Raw genomic sequence first — 20,407 nt, 5'->3', positions numbered from 1 at the left:
GCAAGAGCCAGAGCCCCACGGAGGGCGTGCGCCCCGAGGCCCCCTCTGAGCCCTCCCCGCGGGCGTCAGGCTCCCCCGGCTCCCTCCCAGCCCGGGCTCCCGGAGGGGGCTCCCAGAGGGCGGGGGAGCAGGTGAGGGCCACCCGGACCAGCTGGGGCGCGAGCACCCCGGGCCCCGCTACCGAGCCCTGCGGCCGCCGTGCCAGGACCCCCGTCCTCAGGCCAGCAGGAGGGGCCTCCGTGAGCTGTGCCAGGCTGTAGGGGACCCGCCAGGTCTGGAGACCCCCCAGAGGGCAGGTCGGCGGGGGGGTGGGGGGGCCTGACTGTGGCCCCTGGCAGGTCCCACGAGGGGAGCTGGGCCAGGACACCCCGCGGGGCCGGGGAGCGTGTGAGCTGGGGTCCTCGGGGACCCTTCTGGAATGCGCCGTGGAAGGGGGCGGCCTCCTGGGCGCCTCGGCCTCGTTCCCTTCGGGGGAGTGGGAGCCTTCCCCGCCCGGGCTCTCGTCGGTAGTGCCGTCTGTCAGGGTCCAGACCCGAGCTCTAGGACGGCCGCGGTGCACGCGGGGGCCCCGGGCAGCCCCGGCCCTCGGGCACGCAGGCCCTGCCTCCCCTGGGAGGTCTGCACCCCGCCCCCTGCCCGTCCCGGAGGAGAGAGACCCTCCCCGGCATCTCGGGGGCCGTGGAGCCGGGGCCATAACTGTGAGTCCCGCTGGTCACCACCACTCAGGACAAGGCCGCCCGCGGGGCAGGAGGCGGGGGCAGGGACACTCACCGTGTCGTACACCGAGTACGCTGCCAGTACGCAGAACAGGGCTCGCTGCCTAGGAGGGGGGACAGCGGGGGGCTCTGCTCAGTCAGCCCCCGCCCAGCGAGGCCGCCGAGGTGCCGACACCGGCCCCGCAGGCCCCGCGGCCCGCAGGGCCCCTCCGCGGGGGCCGATCTCCGGGGTCAGGTCTGCGCACGGGGACAGGCGGCGACCTCACACGTGCAGCGTGCCGGGGGTTCAGTGCACCCTGGGGTGTCCGACGCCTCCGAGCGGCTCCCGCCGTGGGGTGTGCAGCTCCGGGCTCCCCCAGCGCCGCCAGCGCCCCGGGCCTCCAGCCCTGGAGCGGCCCCCCCCCCCCCGCACGCCCCCATGGGAGCCAGCGCTCCCCCTGCCCCGGTCCCCGCAGCCCCTGACGCCTCTCCTCCGCTGCCCTGGCCTGGCCCGGCCCCGTGTCCCGGGAACACCACCAGCCCCACGTGACCCCTGCCCCGAGCCCACGCAGCCGGGGCATCCGTGGCCCTGAGCGCACCCCCAGGTCTTCCCAGGTGTCCCTGGGCTGGACTCTGTGGGGGGCACCCCGGGCCCGCCCATCCCAGAGCATCTCGGGGCTCCAGGTCTGAGCCGCCGTGAGGAGTGCAGGGAACGTCGTGCAGGTGTGACCCCGATACAGGCTGCGAACCCCTGGGGTCACTATCTGAGCACGGGGGCGTACGGGGTGCGGCCCCCTCAGCGCTGCCAGGAGCCGCCCGATGCCCCCCGCACGGCGGCCTGAGTCTGCACCCCGGCTCCGCGGCCCCCGGGCCCGGGCTGCTGGAGGCCGGCTCCCCCCGGGCCGGGGGTCACAGGTCAGCCTGACCCGGCCGCGCTCTGAGGGCCGCGGGGGCCCCGGGGGGCAGCAGGTTCCCTGCAGGGAGGAGCACCGAGTTCTCGTGGGGAGACGGTCCGAGCGGCCCGCCCGGGAAGCCCAGCCACCCATGCCTGGCGTATCCCCAGCCCCGCCCCTGGCGCCCCTGCAGGTCACCCCTGGGGTCCCGGGCTCCCACACACCCCGCCCGCTGCACACACAGGTAGCTGCACCCTATGCTCCACCCACCTGCAAGCCCCTGTCGGGGGGCTCCCTGCCTTCCCCACCCCCCCGCGGCCCCTGGGGACTCTGCGGGACACCCGGGCTTCTGACGGGAGCAGGCCGTCCAGAGAACCCCAAGGTGGCCGGGGAGGCTGAGCATGTCCCACAGGGGGCAGCTGCACCGCGTCCTCGTGGGGGTGGGGTGGGGTGGCGGTGGGGGCGGGACCGATAGTGTAGGGGTGGGGGTCTGGGGTTGTGGGGGATGGTGTGGGGGGTGATGCAGGGGGATGGCGTGGGGGGCTGCGGACACAGGGCACCCCCTTCTCTAAGGTGCACACGGAGACGTCTACAGATAAAGGCGACCCCAGTCTGGGGTTTGCTGTGACCCCTGCCCCTGCCCCTGGGGCCCCGTGTGCTCCGCGCAGGGCCTGCCTGGACCGGGGCGGCGTCGGGGGGGGGGGGGGGGGGGGGCGTCATGCCGTGTGTGCTCACCAAGTGCAAATTGTCTAAAACAAAATGCCCAGAATTCAGAAGTACATAAAGCACCGGAGGGTGGGTGTCACCCTGACCTGTCCGACCCTCGTCGGGTCCACGTGTCCCGGTCCAGCCGCGGCCATGCACCCTGGCCCCAGGTCCCCTTCGTGCCCCCCACGCCCCCACCCCGGCCCCCTGCTCTTCACGGGGCCGCCCCTCACCCCCTTGGGGTTCAGCTCAGACGGTGACCCCTGGAGGCCCCGTCCTGCGGCCTCCCCATCCCCGAGACCCTGGGGTTGGGGGCACGGGGGTCATCCCCAGCACCCTACCACGTGGCAGTGTGTTGTTTGCTGCCGTCGCTCCCCCCGGCCTCGGAGACCCCGTGTCCCCAGCACAGAAGCCCCCGGGCCTCTCCCAGGCCGGGCCCCCGACCCCCGAACCCCGCTGGCCCAGCAGCCTCACCCGACCCCGTAGCGGTCCCAGAACATGGTGTGACTGCGGAACGTGCGGTTGACGTCCAGGTCGATCTGCACGATGTCCCGGGAGGAGACCAGGGCCGCCTCCTTCATTGCCTGCGGGGAGACCCCGGGAGGAGGAGCCGGCGTCAGGGACACAGACCCCGACCTGTCAGCAGCTGCCGTCCTGGGCAGGGAGCCCCGGGGCCACCACGGGAGTGTGTCCTGCAGGAACCTCCACCCTTCCCCTGGGAGGCCGGGGACGGCGGGAGTGCCCACCGTGCCCGCGGGGCCTGCGTGAGGGCCTGTGCCCAGCTGTCGTGGGCGGGGAGGGGACTGAGGGTCAGCCCTGGACAGGGAGGGGACGTGGAGGATCAGCCCGGGTGGGGAGGGGACACGGGAGTTCAGCCCCGGGTGGGGAGGGGTCACGGAGGGTCAGCCCTGGGCAGGGAGGGGACCGAGGGTCCACGGGGAGTGGACGGGTCGGGTCCCACCTGGTATTTCCCGGCATTGCTGGCCTTAACCTGGTCGACGTTCAGCAATCGCAGCCACACCTGTCCCCGCACCTGGGGCGGGACCCCCTTGTACACCCGGCGTCGCAGCTGCGGGGAGGAAGGCAGTGCTGGTGAGAGGGGCCCAGGGCGGCCCCTTGGAGCCCAGGGAACACGAGGCATCTAGAAGGTTCCGGCGTCGGCTCCAGGGTGTCTGCAGAGAGGCTGGGTCTCCCTGGATCTGGGCCCCCCCCCACCCCCGTCCCCCGCGAGGAGCAGGGACCCTGGCCCCGACCTGACGCTCCCCCACCGCCGTCCCGGGGCCTGGGGAGGGAGGCCCGGGCTCCCAGCAGACTCTCCCCAGGCAGGGGGCTCCCCCGAGGACGGGGCAGGAGGACACTGAGGGCGGCCCCCCAGCCCCGTCAGGACGGAGAGCCCTCGGGGGCACCCAGCGCCCCACCTTCTCGCTGGGGAGGTAGTGGTCCCATCGCTTGAGCATTTTTATCCATTTGTCCGCGCGCCGGGTCTCCTGGCGGAGTTTCTGGGAGAGGACAGGCGGGGGCCGCAGGTGAGGCTCCCGCCGCGGGAGGTGGGCGCTCGGGCCGCGTCCAGTGCCCCGCGGGACCCGGAGGAGCCAGGAAGGCACAGGGCCCCCCGCGGACCGCGGCTCCGGGTCTCGGGTGCGTTCCCGGCGGCCCGTGCAGCGCTGGGACGGGGGACTGGGGAGACGCCCGGGGATGTCCTGGGGGACGCGGTGCAGACAGCTGGCCCCAGCTCCCCCCCACGTCCTGCCCGGGGCCCAGGACGGGCTCTCACCTTGGCCTCGCGGGGGCTGGGGTCGGGCAGCTCCCTGTCCCTGGAAGGCAGGAGACGCAGAGCCCTGAGGCCCCGGCCCCACAGCCACACACACACACACACACACACACCCCGTCTGCACCCAGCGTCCTGGGGAGGGCAGGGCTCCCCCGGGGAGGGCAGGGGCTGCCAGCGGCCTGAGGGCGGGCGGGGGCGGCGTCTGGGGGGTCTGAGGAGGGTGTTTGCCGGTGGTGGGCTGGGCGGGGACCCCTCGGGGCCCCCAGGGGGTGACCTGCCCCCCTCCTCGATGGACCAGCCCGAGAGCTGTCAGCGTGGCCCGGGTGCCCCGTGACCGTCCCGCTGAGGTCCCCCCGCCTCCCCAGGGCCTGACTGCCCAGCGTCCAGCCGGCCTCCCCCTGCCCCCTGGCCGTCCCCCTGCTGTCCCCGGGCTCCCCTCTCTGCTGTCCCCTCTGCCACCCTGGCCCATTTCACCTCCCGTCCTGTCGGAGCCCCTGAGCACGACCACCCCTGAGCCATCCCAGCAGACACTGGGCCGTGAGCAGGGCCGAGGGGGCCCCACCTGGGGTCTCCAGCGTCCGTCAGGTTCTCGTGGGGCTGTTGACCCATCAGCCTCGTCCCCTGCGACCTAGGCCACTGGGCTGTCCCCTCCCTCCTTCCCGCCCAGGGCAGCCCCCTCCTCCTCTTGCCTCCTCCTGCCTGGTCGGGGCCTCCCTCTGCGGCCCCCCCCCCCTCCCTGCGCTGGCCTGGTCCCCGGCATCCACCTGCAGCCCCGCAAAAGCCTTCGGGTGTGGGCGAGAGCACCCCTGCGGACTCGGCCCAGACCAGGCCGTCCCCCTACGGAGAGCACGCCCCGGCCCCAGAGCCCCTCACGGGCGGGATCCCCTGCTGAAGGGACTGGACACCCCACCCCACCACCACCCCCGGATGCAGCAGGCTGACACCTGGGCCTGCCCAAAGCAGGCGTGGGGGCCCCTCCTCTGAGTGTCCAGGGGCCTCCCCCGGGCCCAGCTCCCTTCCTGCCCACGTCCCGGGTCGGCCTCCGGGGTGTCTCAGCTGCAACCCAGCGCAGACATGGCCCTCAGAGGGCTCCAGGGGACCAGGTCCCGACCTGGGGGCGGGGGGGTCAGCCTCCAGAGAGGTGTTCCTGCAAAGGCCACCCGCCCTGGGATGGATGAGGGGTGTCCAGGGGACTCACTGCAGAAAGCCCTGGTGGTCGGCGACCTTGCACAGTGACAGGTCCTGCGGAGACCCTGCTTGGGGCGCCTGCAACAGAGGGGGGCTCCGTGGTGGGGACCGATCAGAGCAGGGGAGTGGGGACAGAGACAGGAGGGAGCAGAAGGGCTCCTCCCTCCCCTGGATCCTGAGGGAGCGCCGACCCTCTGAGATTGGCCGGGCGCCAGAGTGGGCGCAGCCTGGCAGCCTCACCTGCTTCTGTCTATCAGTGACGATCCCCCCCTGGGCCTCACCCGGACCCGGCGACTGTGGTCCCCACCTGGGCCTCACTTGACCTGGTGACTCTGATCCCTACCTGGCCCTCACCCAGGCCTGGTGACTCTAGTCCCCAACTGGGCTTCACCCAGGTGACTGTGGTCTCCACCTGAGCCTCATGTGGATCTGCGACTGTGGTCCCCACCTTGGCCTCACCTGAACCTGGTGACTCTGGTCCCCACCCGGGGCTCACCTGGACCTGGTAGCTGTGGTCTTCATCTGGACCTGGTGACTCTGGTCCCCACCCGGGCCTCACCTGTACCTGGTGCCTGGGCTCCTCCGCTACCAATGACGAGGATCCAGGATGGACCCTTAGTTGCTACTGACACCGGGACCGTCCCCAGGGTCTCACTTGTTCCTGGTGACTGTGGTCCTTGCCTGGGCTGACCTGGCTCATCCTTGGCTCTGATCCCCTCTTGAGCCTCACCTGCTCTTGCAGGTACGGTCCCCCCTGTCGTGGGTGTGTAGTGTCTATGGTCCCTTCTGGGCCTCACCTGATGGTACTGGGCCACGATATTGGCCCTTTGCAAGGCCAGCAGGGTCTCCGGGTCCTCCTGCATCGTGCTGCAATCCAAACACATCCAAGGATGACGGCGCGTGAGAACCTTCCGAGGACACATGCGTCCGGGTGCTCCCCGTGGGCGGGCGCCCCTCTGTCTGACCGGAGCCGGAGACAACCCCGTAGCCCCGAGGGGCACAGGCATCACACACGGGCCCTCGCTGCCTGTCTGTCTGTCCGTCGCCCACCGACAGTCCACCTTCCCAGCCACTGTCCCAGGGCACGCCGTCACGCTGGGGTCACAGAGCGCTCCCACCCCGGTATCAGGAGCACACGGGCGGGGGACCCAGGGGCTCCGGGGAACTGCCCACCTGATGCTCGGGGGTGACGTCTCCCAGCCCGGGGCCGGCGCAGAGATGGTGGTGGGTGGGCCGGCCAGCGAGTGTCCCTGCGGGCTTGGGGGGGAGGGGGGGCGGGAATGGAAGGTTTCTCCGAGATTCCACAAGCACACGACCAAGGGGAGAAAGCGACGGACTGGACTTCATCAAAACTAAAACCTGATGCCAGCAAGAGTGCGACCGAACTCCCCACCCTGAGGGCAGCGATGTGTGAATAGCCTGAGGGGGGCCCTGGGGGAGCACGAGGGACTCCACGTTCTTTGGAGCCTGAAGAGCAAGCCTGCTCACGGGCCAGGGGGACCCAGCGGGCACAGGGCGGGATGGGGGGGTGACAGTCACCCCTGTCGGGGTCCATGCGTCTAGGACAGGCTGGAAAGGTCATGGCTTGGCTGCCTGCACAGCAGAGGGCTTACAGGGGAGCGGGGGTCCCGGGGGAGCTGCCTGAGTTCCGACTGCAGCCTCCTTCCCTGGACGGGGGCAGCAGGGTGGCCGCTCTCACCCCGTGGGGCTGTGGAAGGGCTGTGGGAGCTGCTCACGGTCATCGCATGGGGGTCGGGGTGTTGTGGACCCCAGCGCGGGAGGCCTGTGCCCCCACGCGGATCCACAGGCCCCACTGTGGCCCGCGGGGATCAGGGATCAGCTGCCACTCACCTGTGACCTGTCGCTGTGTGGGCGCCTCCTCTTTATGCACTGGGGTACTGGGGAGTGTGGGAGGGTGGGGGTACTGGGGAGAGTGGGAGGGTGGGGGTACTGGGGAGAGTGGGAGTAGCGGGGTACTGGGGAGAGTGGGAGGGTGGGGGTACTGGGGAGAGTGGGAGGGTGGGGGTACTGGGGAGAGTGGGAGGGTGGGGGTACTGGGGAGAGTGGGAGGGTGGGGGTACTGGGGAGAGTGGGAGTAGCGGGGTACTGGGGAGAGTGGGAGTAGCGGGGTACTGGGGAGAGTGGGAGCGTGGGGGTACTGAGGAGAGACGAGTCCTGGGCTACTGGGGAGAGCAGGAGAGTCGGGTCGCTGCGAGCCAGATCCGGAGCACCGGTGCCTCCGAAGGTCTGCGGACGCAGAGTGGGCACCAGGCAGCGGTGGAACCCGGGGGCACCACAGTTCCGCCCAGAGCGGGGTCCCGCATCATCACTGTGGGCAGGCGGGGTCCAATCAGCACTCAGCCCTCACCCTGGTGGCCGAGGGTCCCGGGGGAGGGTCCTGTCCCCACGCCGGGCGGGAAGGCGATGCAGGCAGCCTCCCGCATCCTCAGTTCCCATCCTCGGGCCCTGCAGGCCTCCCGCCCTTCAAGGCAGACTGGGGGTCACAGATGCCCCCCCCCCGCCCCCCAGGGTTCACAGCGTGGGGTTGCAGTTAGGAGCATTTGAGGGGCTCCTGGGTGGTTCCGTCCGTCGGTTCCACGTCGACTCTTGAGTTTGGCTCAAGCCAGGATCTCCAGGTTGTGGCGTGGAGCCTCGGGTGGGGCTCGGTCTCCGGTGGGTGAGGAGTCCGCTCCAGGTTCCCCCTGTCCCTCCGCCCCTGCCCCCCGCACCGTCTCCCAAGTACATCTTCTAAACATTAACATGAAGACACGAGAGCATCTGGATCCCCTCTGCAGAGGCGCCTTCGTGTGCGTCACGACCGTGTAAATGCCTTTCACGGACCCACCGGGATTCCCACCGGAAACCCCTTTTCCTTGGTATCTGTTGAAGTGCCGTCGACACCCAAGGGGACAGTAGTTTCAGGGCTACAGCTGGCGACTTGACAATTCTGTGCCTCGCTCAGCTCTCCCCGCGAGAAGCGGCGTCACCGTCTGTCCCCGTACCGAGTTGTCCCCACGGTCCTGACTCTATTGCCAGGCCGTACTTTCTAAATTTCCGGGATTCCTTTATTTAGAACCACACGCTTGTAGCTTTCCCTATTTGTTCATCCACGTTGCCCACCTGCCCCCCGCGGCCCCTCTGATCACTCAGCACGATCCATCCCGTTAACCAGAGAAAGGACATGGGGCGGCCCGGGGCGGAGGGGGGCGGCGGGGCTCAGCGCTTCAGCGCCTGCCTTCCCTTCGGCCCAGGGCGTGATCCTGGAGTCCCGGGATCGAGTCCCACATCGGGCTCCCTGCACGGAGCCTTCTTCTCCCTCTGCCCGTGTCTCTGCCTCTCTCTCTCTCTCTCTCTCTCTCGTCTCTCGGTGTCTCTCAAGGATATATAAATAAAATCTTTAAAAAAACAACAAAAACAAAGAGAAAGGAGACGATCCCCTCAAGAGTCGCAGAAAACGCATTTGACAGAACAAAGCATGAAAAGCACAGGGGGTTTTAGGAAAGGTCTGTCAACAGAGGAGAGGCCGCGTAGGAAGGCCCGCAGCTGACGTCATCCCCGAGGGTGACGACCTGAAATCGTCTCCCCCGAGAGCAGGAACAAGCCACGGAGGTGCCCTCTCAGCGCTGGGAGTCCCACGTAGTCAACAGACGGGAAACAGCCGTGTGGGGGTCGCGTCCACGCCCACAGGGGCCCGGCCTCCTCAGGACCCGCGGGGAGGCTTCCGGGTCAGGGTCAGGGTCAGGGTCAGGGTCAGGGTCAGGGTTAGGGTTAGGGTTGGCATATTGTGCTTAGCATAATACTCTTTCTAGGCTTTAATACTTCTTTAAATGTTTCATAGAATTCACTCATGAAACCATCTGGTCGTGGACTTCTGCGTTTTGGGAATTTTTTTTCTATTACTCAACAGCTTCGCTGAGAATTGGTCTATTCAAATTTTCTATTTCTCTATGTGTCAGTTTTGGTAGGTTATATATTTTCTAGGAATTTAGCCACACACAAAAGTAAAATCAAAAACTAGAAATTTCATTCTTTGGCTTGTGTCTATCCAGTTTTTCCAACACCATTTGTAGATTTTTTTTCCCCACTGGATATTCTTTCCAGCTTTATCAAGGATTAAACGACGACATAGTTGTGGGTTCATTTCTGGGAGGTCTGCTCTGTGCTCTCGGTCTGTGTGTCCGTTGTCGTGCCAGGACCGTACTGTCTTCATCACAACAGTTTTGTGACATAACTGGAAATCTAGCGATGTGAAGCTTCCTACTTGGCTTTTCTTTTGCAAGGCTGCTTCGCCTGTCTGGGGTCTTTTGAGGTTCCATGCAAAGTTGAAGATCATTTATCTTAGCTCTGTGAGAAATGCTGGGGGCATTTTGATAGGGTTTATAGGAATGTCTGGGCTGCTCTCGGTTGTGAAGACACTTCGTACCCTTTCAGTCCACGAGTGTGGAGTGTCTCTTCCCGTTTCTTTGTGTCATCGATTTCTTTCCATCATCGTCTTCAGAGTAAGTTTTTATAGCTGTTTCCTTAGGTTTTTTCTTAAGTATAATATTATTTTTTGTTTCATTTTAAATTTATTTTTATTAATGTCTTAGTTTCTCTTTTTCTTACCTTCTTACTGAGGTATAGGCATGCAACAGAATTCTGTGCATTAATTATGTATCCTGTGACTTTACTGAATTCATTTACCGGTTCTAACATTTTTTTGTTTGTTCATTTTTGTAGTTTTCTATATATAGTGTCATGGTGTCCATTTCTTGTAGGTTGTCCTATTGGCATATAGTTTCTGATATGCCATCAAGCCCTCTTGTCTCCACCGTTTCTGTCAGAACCCTGCGTTCACCCTGCCTGTGTCCGAGTTTTGTTTTGTTTTGTTTTTTTTCTTTTTATCTCGGACAAGTGACTGAGTTTCAAACCTCCAAGTTTTAGGGGCTGCCCTGGGGGAGACCCGTGCTCCTCCCGCCCGGGAGGGTCTCCTCCCACTTCTGGCCTTTGCTGGCCCGGCCCAGGGACGCGGCCCCGTGACCGCACAGGGGTTTGCAGTTTGTGGCCACACAGGGCAGACAGCTGGCCCTAGTCCCGCGGCCCTCGGCCGGGGTCCCCGCTCCTGGGCCTGGGAACCGTTGGCGCCACCGTCCTTGGGACCCCGGGGACCCTGAGCCCACCCTGTCGCTCCAGGGGCCGCCCCCCACTTCGCCTCCCGAGCACCGTCGAGGCCGGCGTGTCCCCCCCTCTAGCAGACTTCTGGAAGTTCTGACTTTGTGCTCTGCTGCTTCTAATAGTGTGCGTAGACCCGTCAGCTGGCTCCCTGCCCCTGTGGGATCCGGGGCTGTGTCTCCCCCAGACCGACTGACTGATTTTCTTTTTAAGATTTTATTTTTCTGTCATCTCTACACCCACATGGGGCTTGAACTCTCCGCCCCAAGAACAAGAGTCGCGTGTTCTTACCAACCACCCCAACCACCCCGAGAGCGGCCAGGCTCCCTTTGATTGATTGACAGGGAGTAACTGAAGCCGACGTGCTGCCTGTGTCGTGTCAGGGCAGAAACTGAGCCCCGGCGTCGAGGTGCGGTGGAGTCATTGGGACCTTGGTCGATGTTAAAGAAAGCGGAGCCTCCCCGGGAGCCCCGGGAGCCCAGGGAGCGGGGCCCACACACGTGACAAGTTGGCCGTTTCCTTGACCAGGAGTCATTGGGCTGGCTGCCGATTTATTTGAGTTGCTGTTCGACGGCGAAGGTCGTTCTAGGATGGGGACACAGCGAGAACGTTCCGGGTTCTTGCGGGTTCGGAGGTAGCTAAAGCTCCCCCGTCGTGGACTCGATGTCCCAGCTGGGTGCAGAGATAGGCGAGCCAGCAAAGAGATGAGAAACATGGCCCTGGGGTGCCTGGCCGGCCTGGTCGGGGGACCTTGATGTCAGGACTGTGAGCTGGAACTCCGTGTTGGGTGTAGAGAGGACATAAACGTAAAACCTTTAACAAATAATAAATGGATGAACTAAGACAGCGTGACGTGGAAGGGGAGTGCTCGCTTCAGGACAAACCTCAGAGCGGACCATGTCTAGCCTGCGACCTGTTCTTGATGGCCCCGCTCGCTCTCCCGGGCCCAGATGACGGGGTCCCCCACGAGGGACGGTCCCGCCCGAGTGGGAGTGGGCCTCCTTCCCCGTAAGGCCCGTGCCTCCCCTCGTTCTGCAGGACAGAAGAGCCGGGAAGGCACGAGCTCGGGGGGATCAGCATAAACCTCGGCGATGGTCCTTCCCGATCCCGGGAGCCAGAGCTCGGCCTCCTTTTGGGACCCGACGTCCTAAAGAAGCCCGTGTGGTCAGTGGCTCGGATGCAGGGCGGAGGCCGACGGAGAATCAGGAAGAGCAAAATGGGGCGGGGGGGAACCAGAAGCTGAAGGAGAGGGGGACAGCTGTCAGCATCGGGAGCCTTCGCGGGGACCCGGCGTCCTTTCCCAGGAGGGGCCCCCCTCTGTAGGGTGCTTCCCGCCGCCCCGCGCTCCCCGTGGGCACCCGCAGGCGCATCCCCGGGCCTCCAGCGCCTCTGCAGCCGTGGTCTGGAGCGTCCTCCGTGTGTCCTACCGGGGACCCCAGCGTCACGTCTGTAACCGTCCGGCTGCTGTCTGACAACAGTCGGGGGATTCCGACGTTTGTTGGGTTTGGGGTGTGTGCCTGTCTGTCGCCGTGCCGCGATCTGATCCTCGGGCCGCGTCGTCCTGACGCCGAAACGGTTGAAGAAGCACCATCATTTCCGGTGCTGGCGCTGGGCGGCTAGCTGGGTTCTCCCGGCCGACCCGGGCCCCCTCGTGCCGTCCCGTGCCGTCCCGTGCCGTCCCGTCCCGCCGGGGGGTCAGCTGAGCTGGAAGGTCCGGCTCGGCCACATTCCCGTGGGTGGCAGCGGGTCCCCGCCGAGCGCCGGCCGCTTCTCTTCTCCCCGATGCCTCTCCAGCGGGGAGCCAGACCTCGGGGCCGCCCTGGGGGGAGCTCCTGAGGGGCCGGCTGCCCGTGGGGGGAGCCCTGGGGCTGCCTGTGTGTGTGTGTGTGTGTGTGTGTGGGAGTCGGGGTGGGGACGGGGCCGGGGTCCCTCGGTCCCCTGCGCTGCCTGCCCCCAGGCCGAGCCCCGCGCTCACCCAGCCCCTACTCTCCAGGGCGTGCAGGGTGCCCTCCACACTCTGGTGCGAGGGATCCAGCAGCACCGGGTGTGCACGCTGAGCCCGCCCGGTGAGGGTGGCCCAGGTGTGAGAGCTGCAAGGGCCTGCTGTCCTGACGTCCGCTCCGGGGGCCACGCTGACCGCCCCGCGGGCCCTCTGTGCCCCAGGCGCACAGGCCCGGGGCGGGGAGGGGAGGAAGCGCCCCGGAGCCCGGGCAGCCCAGGCCCCCTGGACAGAGGGGGCACAGACCTCCCAGGGCGCTTAGCACAGACCCTGGTGACCTGAGGCTCCCCGGCTGTCACTCTGTCCCAGGCCCGTCCTGGCCGCGGGCGCAGGCTGAGTCGCAGTAGAGTCTGCGGGGTCCTGACCCTGGCGTCTGGCCGCCCCGGGAAGGCACGTGGGGACGTCAGCTGTGTGTGCCTGGCGGCGCCCCCGCAGGGGCTGGTCGGGGCCTGGGCGGCGCCCCCTCCTCCTCTCTGGGGGTGTCTCCGCACCCCGTGCACAGAGCTCCTGGAGACGCAGAAACGAGCCGGCCGTGCCCTCTCACACAACAAGACTTTATTGAACTTGGCAACAGCAAACAGGGGCTCAGAGCCGAGGGTGCGCGCCTTCCCCTGGGAGACCTTCCTGTCCTTAGAGGAAAGCGGGAATCCCACAGGGGTGCGGGTGCTGGAGTCGTCCCCCGCCTGGGAGCCTGTGCGGACTCGACTCCGGGTGGGGGCGCGTGTCCTGAGGTCGGGGCGGTGAGAGGCGGTTCTGGGGGCGGCAGGGCTGACGTGGACCTGCGGCCCATGGGCTCCTGCGCTGGGTCCCCGCAGGGCAGCTGGACCCCGGCCTCGGGCCCCCTGGGGCCGGGTGACTGACTGCTGGAGCCCCAGCGCGTGGAGGAGCCTGCCTCCTGGTGTGGGTGTGGGTGTGGGTGGGGGTGGGGGTGGGGGTGTGGGTGGGGCCCACGGGCCTGCCCCCGCTGCCCTGCCCTGGGGTGTCCCGGGATCCCCAGGGCTGCCCTAGGTCAGCGACCTGGGTCTGTGGGGCACGCCCAGGGCCCAGGAGGCCACATCCTGCTGTGAGAGGGCTCGCTCGGCCCGGGGCCAGAACGCAGGCCTGGCCAGGGCCCCGGGGCGCTGGATCCCATTAGCGCTGGGCCTGGGGCAGGCGCTCGAGTCGCCCCTGCCCCCACAGAGCCCGGGGCCAGGCCAGCCCAGGTCCCTCTGGGTCAGGGGCTGGTGTCCCGTGCGGGCGGTGCCGCCCTCCGGGAGGCACAGCGAGACGAGGCAGGGCACGGTGACGGCGGGCCGGAGCCTCCGGGCCCCCGCCCTCACCGCCACGCTCTGCCCCCGAGGCCCGCGAGCATCGAGCTGCCCCGTGGACGCGGGGGGCAGAGGGTCCCGGGCCTGTGCGGGGCCTCGGGGCAGCGGGCTCAGCGCCGCCCTGGCTCTGCCCTGGCTGTGCCCGTCACTGCCCAGCGAGGGGCACGAGCTGCAGTGGCCGCGGGGCAGGAAGGGTGTCCTGGGCCCGACAGCGTCATCCCTAGGGGGCTGGGGGGACCGCGTGATGGGAGTCCCGGGGGTGCTCCAGGGCCCGGTCCGTCGCGGGGCCTCTGGGGTGGCCCAGGCAGGTGCCAAATGGAAGGAGACCCCGTTTTCTGTCTTGAAGCCCGCCGTGTCCCGGGGCCGCCTGCCTGCACCGCCTTGTTGCCCCGGGAGGGTGGGGAGGGAGTTCCACCGCCGGGGCTGGGGGGCAAGTTGGACGATGGCCTGGCCGGGAGGGGGTCCGGGCGGCTCAGGCCGGGCGGCTGGGCCCGGGGAGGCCGGCTCCTCCACCCTGCGCGGTGGCTCAGAGGCCGGAGAAGGGAGGAGAGGCCCGGGCGCCGGGGACACTGGCTCCAGGCCCAGGGGCCTCGTGGGGAACTCCTCAGGTCCCGCTGGAAAGAGGCCGACGGGGTCAGCGTCTCCAGCAGGCTGTGTGTCCCCCGCTGGGGGCCCCGGGGGTCCTCACGGCTCCCGCGTGACCCCCCCCCCGGCCTGACCCTGTGCTCAGCCCCCCACACTGCTGCCCGGGCCCTGCAGTGGGTACCCGCCCGCCCAGCCCTGGCCTGGGGTCCCCGAGGCTGGAGCAGAAGAGGAGAGCCCCAGAGATGAGGACGGGGGCCCCGGGGGCTCTGTCCCCTGTGGGCGGCCCCAGCAGGCCGAGTCGGGAGGGGCCGGGGCCCTGAGCCCACCTGGCGGGGGCAGGTCGCACCGCATCCTGCGGAGCTGGGTCATGGAGGCCCGAAGGTGTCTCAGCACGGCCTCGTCCTCCAGGGCCCAGGGCTGGGCCAGAGAGTCCTGGAGGAACTCCCGGAGCCCTTCCAGGGGCAGCTTCAGGAGGCGCTCTGGGCGGTGGGCGAGAGTCAGACCCAGAGGGCCCCGCCCTGGGGCCCCCGGGGCCCCCAGGCCAGCGGCTGGGGTCCCGCTGTGCCCAGGAGCGCCGCGGGCAGTGCGCTGGCCGGGGTGGCCCCTGCCCGCTGCTCCACTCGGGGAGCCCCGCTGCACCCGCCTGCCCCGCCGTCCCCCCGCCCCAGGTCTGGGTGCTGCTCAGAGCCCAGGGTCACCGCCCCTGCCCCCCGCCCCCGGCACACCTGGGCTCCCGGGGGCTCACTTACTCCTGTGCACCTTGAGGATGGTATAGGCCATGGCCGTGAGCACCCTCTCCCCATCCAACACGTAGGCATCCCACAGCTTCAGGGTGAGCGAGAAGGGGGTCTAGGGGGACGGCGGGGTGGGAGGAGCGGCCTGAGCAGGGCCCCTGGGGGGCTCGGCTGGGGCTAGGCTAGGCCTGCCATCTGGCCCCCGGCTGCCTGCGACGAGGCCCCGCAGCGCCCCCCCCCGCCCCCCGCCTCCCCGTGCGTGCCCTCCTCCCAGGGAGATCAGGGACTCCCGGCCGCTCCGGGTTCCGACCCCGGCCAGCACCTCCCGCACCCCTGGGGGCACAGACTCTGCCCGCACTTGACGACAGACACCACGCCTCGAGAGGACCCCAGGCTGGCCGCCCGATGGGCCGAGGGCCCGTCCACACCCCGGGCTGACCCGGCCTCCCCCGGGGAAGCTGAGGCAGAGACGGGCCGCCCCCCGGGACCTCGTCCAGGGACCCTCTGGGCTTCTCCAGGACGGGCTGGGCTGCGAGCCTCAGCCTCAGCCTCAGGACCCCGGGGTCGGGCCTGGCTCGTCTGGAGGGTGGGGCTGAGCTGGGCCCTCCCCGGGGGCAGGGGGCAGGTCCGGGAGCGGGGGTCCCGGGGGGGGGCCTCACCCGGCCGAGGAAGCACTGGAGAAACCATTTGGGGCTGTAGATGCCGGTGGACATCTGCTCCTCGTCCTGGCGGGAGGGCAGGGGGTGCTCAGGCCCCACGCCGCGGCCCCTGGAGCCGGGTGGACGCGCTCCCCGCGGCCCAGCCCAGCCCCGAGGGCGCCCCCGGGCCCCAGGGGGAGGAACGTGACCCCAACTCTGGGCAGCTCGGAGGGAGGGCCATGCCCCCCACCCCCTGCCCCGGGCTCCGGGGACGGAGCCTCAGGAGCTCCCACTCGCCCCCACTCGCCATGTGCTTCCTCAGGTCCGGGAGAGCTCTTTGGAGGACCCGCTCGTGATGTCTCTGGAACCTGAGGAGCTTCGGGAAGCCCGGGACGAAGAAGCCTGAGAAGGCCCCAGGCCCCCACGGTCAGGGCCTCCTCCTGCACCAGGCGGGGTGGGGGGTGTCGGGGCAGGGGCCTCCCCGCCACGCCCTGACCCCCGTGTGCCCACCGCCCTCGGAGCCCTGGCTGGATCCGCTCTTCCCAGAGGGCAGGGCCTGCCTCCCAGGCCGGGGGCGCGGGGCCCGGGGACCCTCGTCCTCACAGAGACCCCGCGGGGCGTGGGCTGGGGGCTGAGGACCGGGCCCGGCTGACCCAGCACCCTCTCTCCTGCGGGGGCCGCCGCGGGGACAGGCGGGTCCCCAGCCCCGAGGGGCAGCGGGTGCAGGCCAAGGGGAGGGTGATGGGCGTGCACGGCCCTCTGCTGTGGGGCTTGGGAGTGAGGCTGGGGGCCCCCGGGAGGGGGAGACGCTGCCCCCTGGGCCCCGTGTGGCCGTGGGCTGGCAGGGGGGCCTGGGGGACAAGCCGGCAGCCCGGCGGGAGGCTGGGGGAGCAACGGGAGTGCGTGCCTGGCCTGCAGACGGTGGGGCGGGTGGCCGTGGCTCCGGGACCCCGAGGCCACCGGGGAGGCGGGGCCCTTGCCCGTGGGGGGGCGAGCTGGGGGGTCCCCGCCTGCCCCCCGGTGCAGCAGCCTGCGGGGAGGCCCTCCTGAGCTCCCCGGCGGGCCCCTACCGTGCATGGAGTGCCGGTCGCCCACCATCAGCTGGGCCAGCGCCCAGAAGGCGTCCTCCTCGGGCAGGAACATGAGGAGGACGGCCGCGATCTCGCTCATGCCCTGGCAGTAGCCCACCTCCTGCAAGAGCCAGAGCCCCACGGAGGGCGTGCGCCCCGAGGCCCCCTCTGAGCCCTCCCCGCGGGCGTCAGGCTCCCCCGGCTCCCTCCCAGCCCGGGCTCCCGGAGGGGGCTCCCAGAGGGCGGGGGAGCAGGTGAGGGCCACCCGGACCAGCTGGGGCGCGAGCACCCCGGGCCCCGCTACCGAGCCCTGCGGCCGCCGTGCCAGGACCCCCGTCCTCAGGCCAGCAGGAGGGGCCTCCGTGAGCTGTGCCAGGCTGTAGGGGACCCGCCAGGTCTGGAGACCCCCCAGAGGGCAGGTCGGCGGGGGGGTGGGGGGGCCTGACTGTGGCCCCTGGCAGGTCCCACGAGGGGAGCTGGGCCAGGACACCCCGCGGGGCCGGGGAGCGTGTGAGCTGGGGTCCTCGGGGACCCTTCTGGAATGCGCCGTGGAAGGGGGCGGCCTCCTGGGCGCCTCGGCCTCGTTCCCTTCGGGGGAGTGGGAGCCTTCCCCGCCCGGGCTCTCGTCGGTAGTGCCGTCTGTCAGGGTCCAGACCCGAGCTCTAGGACGGCCGCGGTGCACGCGGGGGCCCCGGGCAGCCCCGGCCCTCGGGCACGCAGGCCCTGCCTCCCCTGGGAGGTCTGCACCCCGCCCCCTGCCCGTCCCGGAGGAGAGAGACCCTCCCCGGCATCTCGGGGGCCGTGGAGCCGGGGCCATAACTGTGAGTCCCGCTGGTCACCACCACTCAGGACAAGGCCGCCCGCGGGGCAGGAGGCGGGGGCAGGGACACTCACCGTGTCGTACACCGAGTACGCTGCCAGTACGCAGAACAGGGCTCGCTGCCTAGGAGGGGGGACAGCGGGGGGCTCTGCTCAGTCAGCCCCCGCCCAGCGAGGCCGCCGAGGTGCCGACACCGGCCCCGCAGGCCCCGCGGCCCGCAGGGCCCCTCCGCGGGGGCCGATCTCCGGGGTCAGGTCTGCGCACGGGGACAGGCGGCGACCTCACACGTGCAGCGTGCCGGGGGTTCAGTGCACCCTGGGGTGTCCGACGCCTCCGAGCGGCTCCCGCCGTGGGGTGTGCAGCTCCGGGCTCCCCCAGCGCCGCCAGCGCCCCGGGCCTCCAGCCCTGGAGCGGCCCCCCCCCCCCCCCCGCACGCCCCCATGGGAGCCAGCGCTCCCCCTGCCCCGGTCCCCGCAGCCCCTGACGCCTCTCCTCCGCTGCCCTGGCCTGGCCCGGCCCCGTGTCCCGGGAACACCACCAGCCCCACGTGACCCCTGCCCCGAGCCCACGCAGCCGGGGCATCCGTGGCCCTGAGCGCACCCCCAGGTCTTCCCAGGTGTCCCTGGGCTGGACTCTGTGGGGGGCACCCCGGGCCCGCCCATCCCAGAGCATCTCGGGGCTCCAGGTCTGAGCCGCCGTGAGGAGTGCAGGGAACGTCGTGCAGGTGTGACCCCGATACAGGCTGCGAACCCCTGGGGTCACTATCTGAGCACGGGGGGGTACGGGGTGCGGCCCCCTCAGCGCTGCCAGGAGCCGCCCGATGCCCCCCGCACGGCGGCCTGAGTCTGCACCCCGGCTCCGCGGCCCCCGGGCCCGGGCTGCTGGAGGCCGGCTCCCCCCGGGCCGGGGGTCACAGGTCAGGCTGACCCGGCCGCGCTCTGAGGGCCGCGGGGGCCCCGGGGGGCAGCAGGTTCCCTGCAGGGAGGAGCACCGAGTTCTCGTGGGGAGACGGTCCGAGCGGCCCGCCCGGGAAGCCCAGCCACCCATGCCTGGCGTATCCCCAGCCCCGCCCCTGGCGCCCCTGCAGGTCACCCCTGGGGTCCCGGGCTCCCACACACCCCGCCCGCTGCACACACAGGTAGCTGCACCCTATGCTCCACCCACCTGCAAGCCCCTGTCGGGGGGCTCCCTGCCTTCCCCACCCCCCCGCGGCCCCTGGGGACTCTGCGGGACACCCGGGCTTCTGACGGGAGCAGGCCGTCCAGAGAACCCCAAGGTGGCCGGGGAGGCTGAGCATGTCCCACAGGGGGCAGCTGCACCGCGTCCTCGTGGGGGTGGGGTGGGGTGGCGGTGGGGGCGGGACCGATAGTGTAGGGGTGGGGGTCTGGGGTTGTGGGGGATGGCGTGGGGGGTGATGCAGGGGGATGGCGTGGGGGGCTGCGGACACAGGGCACCCCCTTCTCTAAGGTGCACACGGAGACGTCTACAGATAAAGGCGACCCCAGTCTGGGGTTTGCTGTGACCCCTGCCCCTGCCCCTGGGGCCCCGTGTGCTCCGCGCAGGGCCTGCCTGGACCGGGGCGGCGTCGGGGGGGGGGGGGGGGGGGCGTCATGCCGTGTGTGCTCACCAAGTGCAAATTGTCTAAAACAAAATGCCCAGAATTCAGAAGTACATAAAGCACCGGAGGGTGGGTGTCACCCTGACCTGTCCGACCCTCGTCGGGTCCACGTGTCCCGGTCCAGCCGCGGCCATGCACCCTGGCCCCAGGTCCCCTTCGTGCCCCCCACGCCCCCACCCCGGCCCCCTGCTCTTCACGGGGCCGCCCCTCACCCCCTTGGGGTTCAGCTCAGACGGTGACCCCTGGAGGCCCCGTCCTGCGGCCTCCCCATCCCCGAGACCCTGGGGTTGGGGGCACGGGGGTCATCCCCAGCACCCTACCACGTGGCAGTGTGTTGTTTGCTGCCGTCGCTCCCCCCGGCCTCGGAGACCCCGTGTCCCCAGCACAGAAGCCCCCGGGCCTCTCCCAGGCCGGGCCCCCGACCCCCGAACCCCGCTGGCCCAGCAGCCTCACCCGACCCCGTAGCGGTCCCAGAACATGGTGTGACTGCGGAACGTGCGGTTGACGTCCAGGTCGATCTGCACGATGTCCCGGGAGGAGACCAGGGCCGCCTCCTTCATTGCCTGCGGGGAGACCCCGGGAGGAGGAGCCGGCGTCAGGGACACAGACCCCGACCTGTCAGCAGCTGCCGTCCTGGGCAGGGAGCCCCGGGGCCACCACGGGAGTGTGTCCTGCAGGAACCTCCACCCTTCCCCTGGGAGGCCGGGGACGGCGGGAGTGCCCACCGTGCCCGCGGGGCCTGCGTGAGGGCCTGTGCCCAGCTGTCGTGGGCGGGGAGGGGACTGAGGGTCAGCCCTGGACAGGGAGGGGACGTGGAGGATCAGCCCGGGTGGGGAGGGGACACGGGAGTTCAGCCCCGGGTGGGGAGGGGTCACGGAGGGTCAGCCCTGGGCAGGGAGGGGACCGAGGGTCCACGGGGAGTGGACGGGTCGGGTCCCACCTGGTATTTCCCGGCATTGCTGGCCTTAACCTGGTCGACGTTCAGCAATCGCAGCCACACCTGTCCCCGCACCTGGGGCGGGACCCCCTTGTACACCCGGCGTCGCAGCTGCGGGGAGGAAGGCAGTGCTGGTGAGAGGGGCCCAGGGCGGCCCCTTGGAGCCCAGGGAACACGAGGCATCTAGAAGGTTCCGGCGTCGGCTCCAGGGTGTCTGCAGAGAGGCTGGGTCTCCCTGGATCTGGGCCCCCCCCCACCCCCGTCCCCCGCGAGGAGCAGGGACCCTGGCCCCGACC

The 20,407-nt window shown here is 69.6% G+C and overlaps 1 protein-coding gene across 1 annotated transcript in view; it reads right to left on the bottom strand.

The window, feature by feature from the left end:
* Positions 1-767: 767 nt before the first annotated feature.
* LOC140599460 (uncharacterized) overlaps positions 768-20,407 on the bottom strand; it is a 32,958-nt gene continuing 13,318 nt past the window's right edge. Inside the window, exons 7-13 of the mRNA XM_072762554.1 lie at positions 16,737-16,968; positions 15,974-16,068; positions 15,688-15,753; positions 15,044-15,143; positions 14,621-14,773; positions 14,223-14,323; positions 768-791 (exon numbers count right to left, since the gene is read on the bottom strand). Of these exons, the coding sequence (XP_072618655.1) occupies positions 768-791; positions 14,223-14,323; positions 14,621-14,773; positions 15,044-15,143; positions 15,688-15,753; positions 15,974-16,068; positions 16,737-16,968 (771 nt within the window). The remainder of the gene's footprint in view (positions 792-14,222; positions 14,324-14,620; positions 14,774-15,043; positions 15,144-15,687; positions 15,754-15,973; positions 16,069-16,736; positions 16,969-20,407) is intronic.

The sequence above is a fragment of the Vulpes vulpes genome, chromosome 6, assembly GCF_048418805.1.
Source record: "Vulpes vulpes isolate BD-2025 chromosome 6, VulVul3, whole genome shotgun sequence".
Lineage (NCBI taxonomy): Eukaryota > Metazoa > Chordata > Mammalia > Carnivora > Canidae > Vulpes > Vulpes vulpes.
The sequence above is the reverse complement of the archived record's forward strand: the minus strand, read 5'-3'. Positions and strand labels throughout refer to the sequence as shown.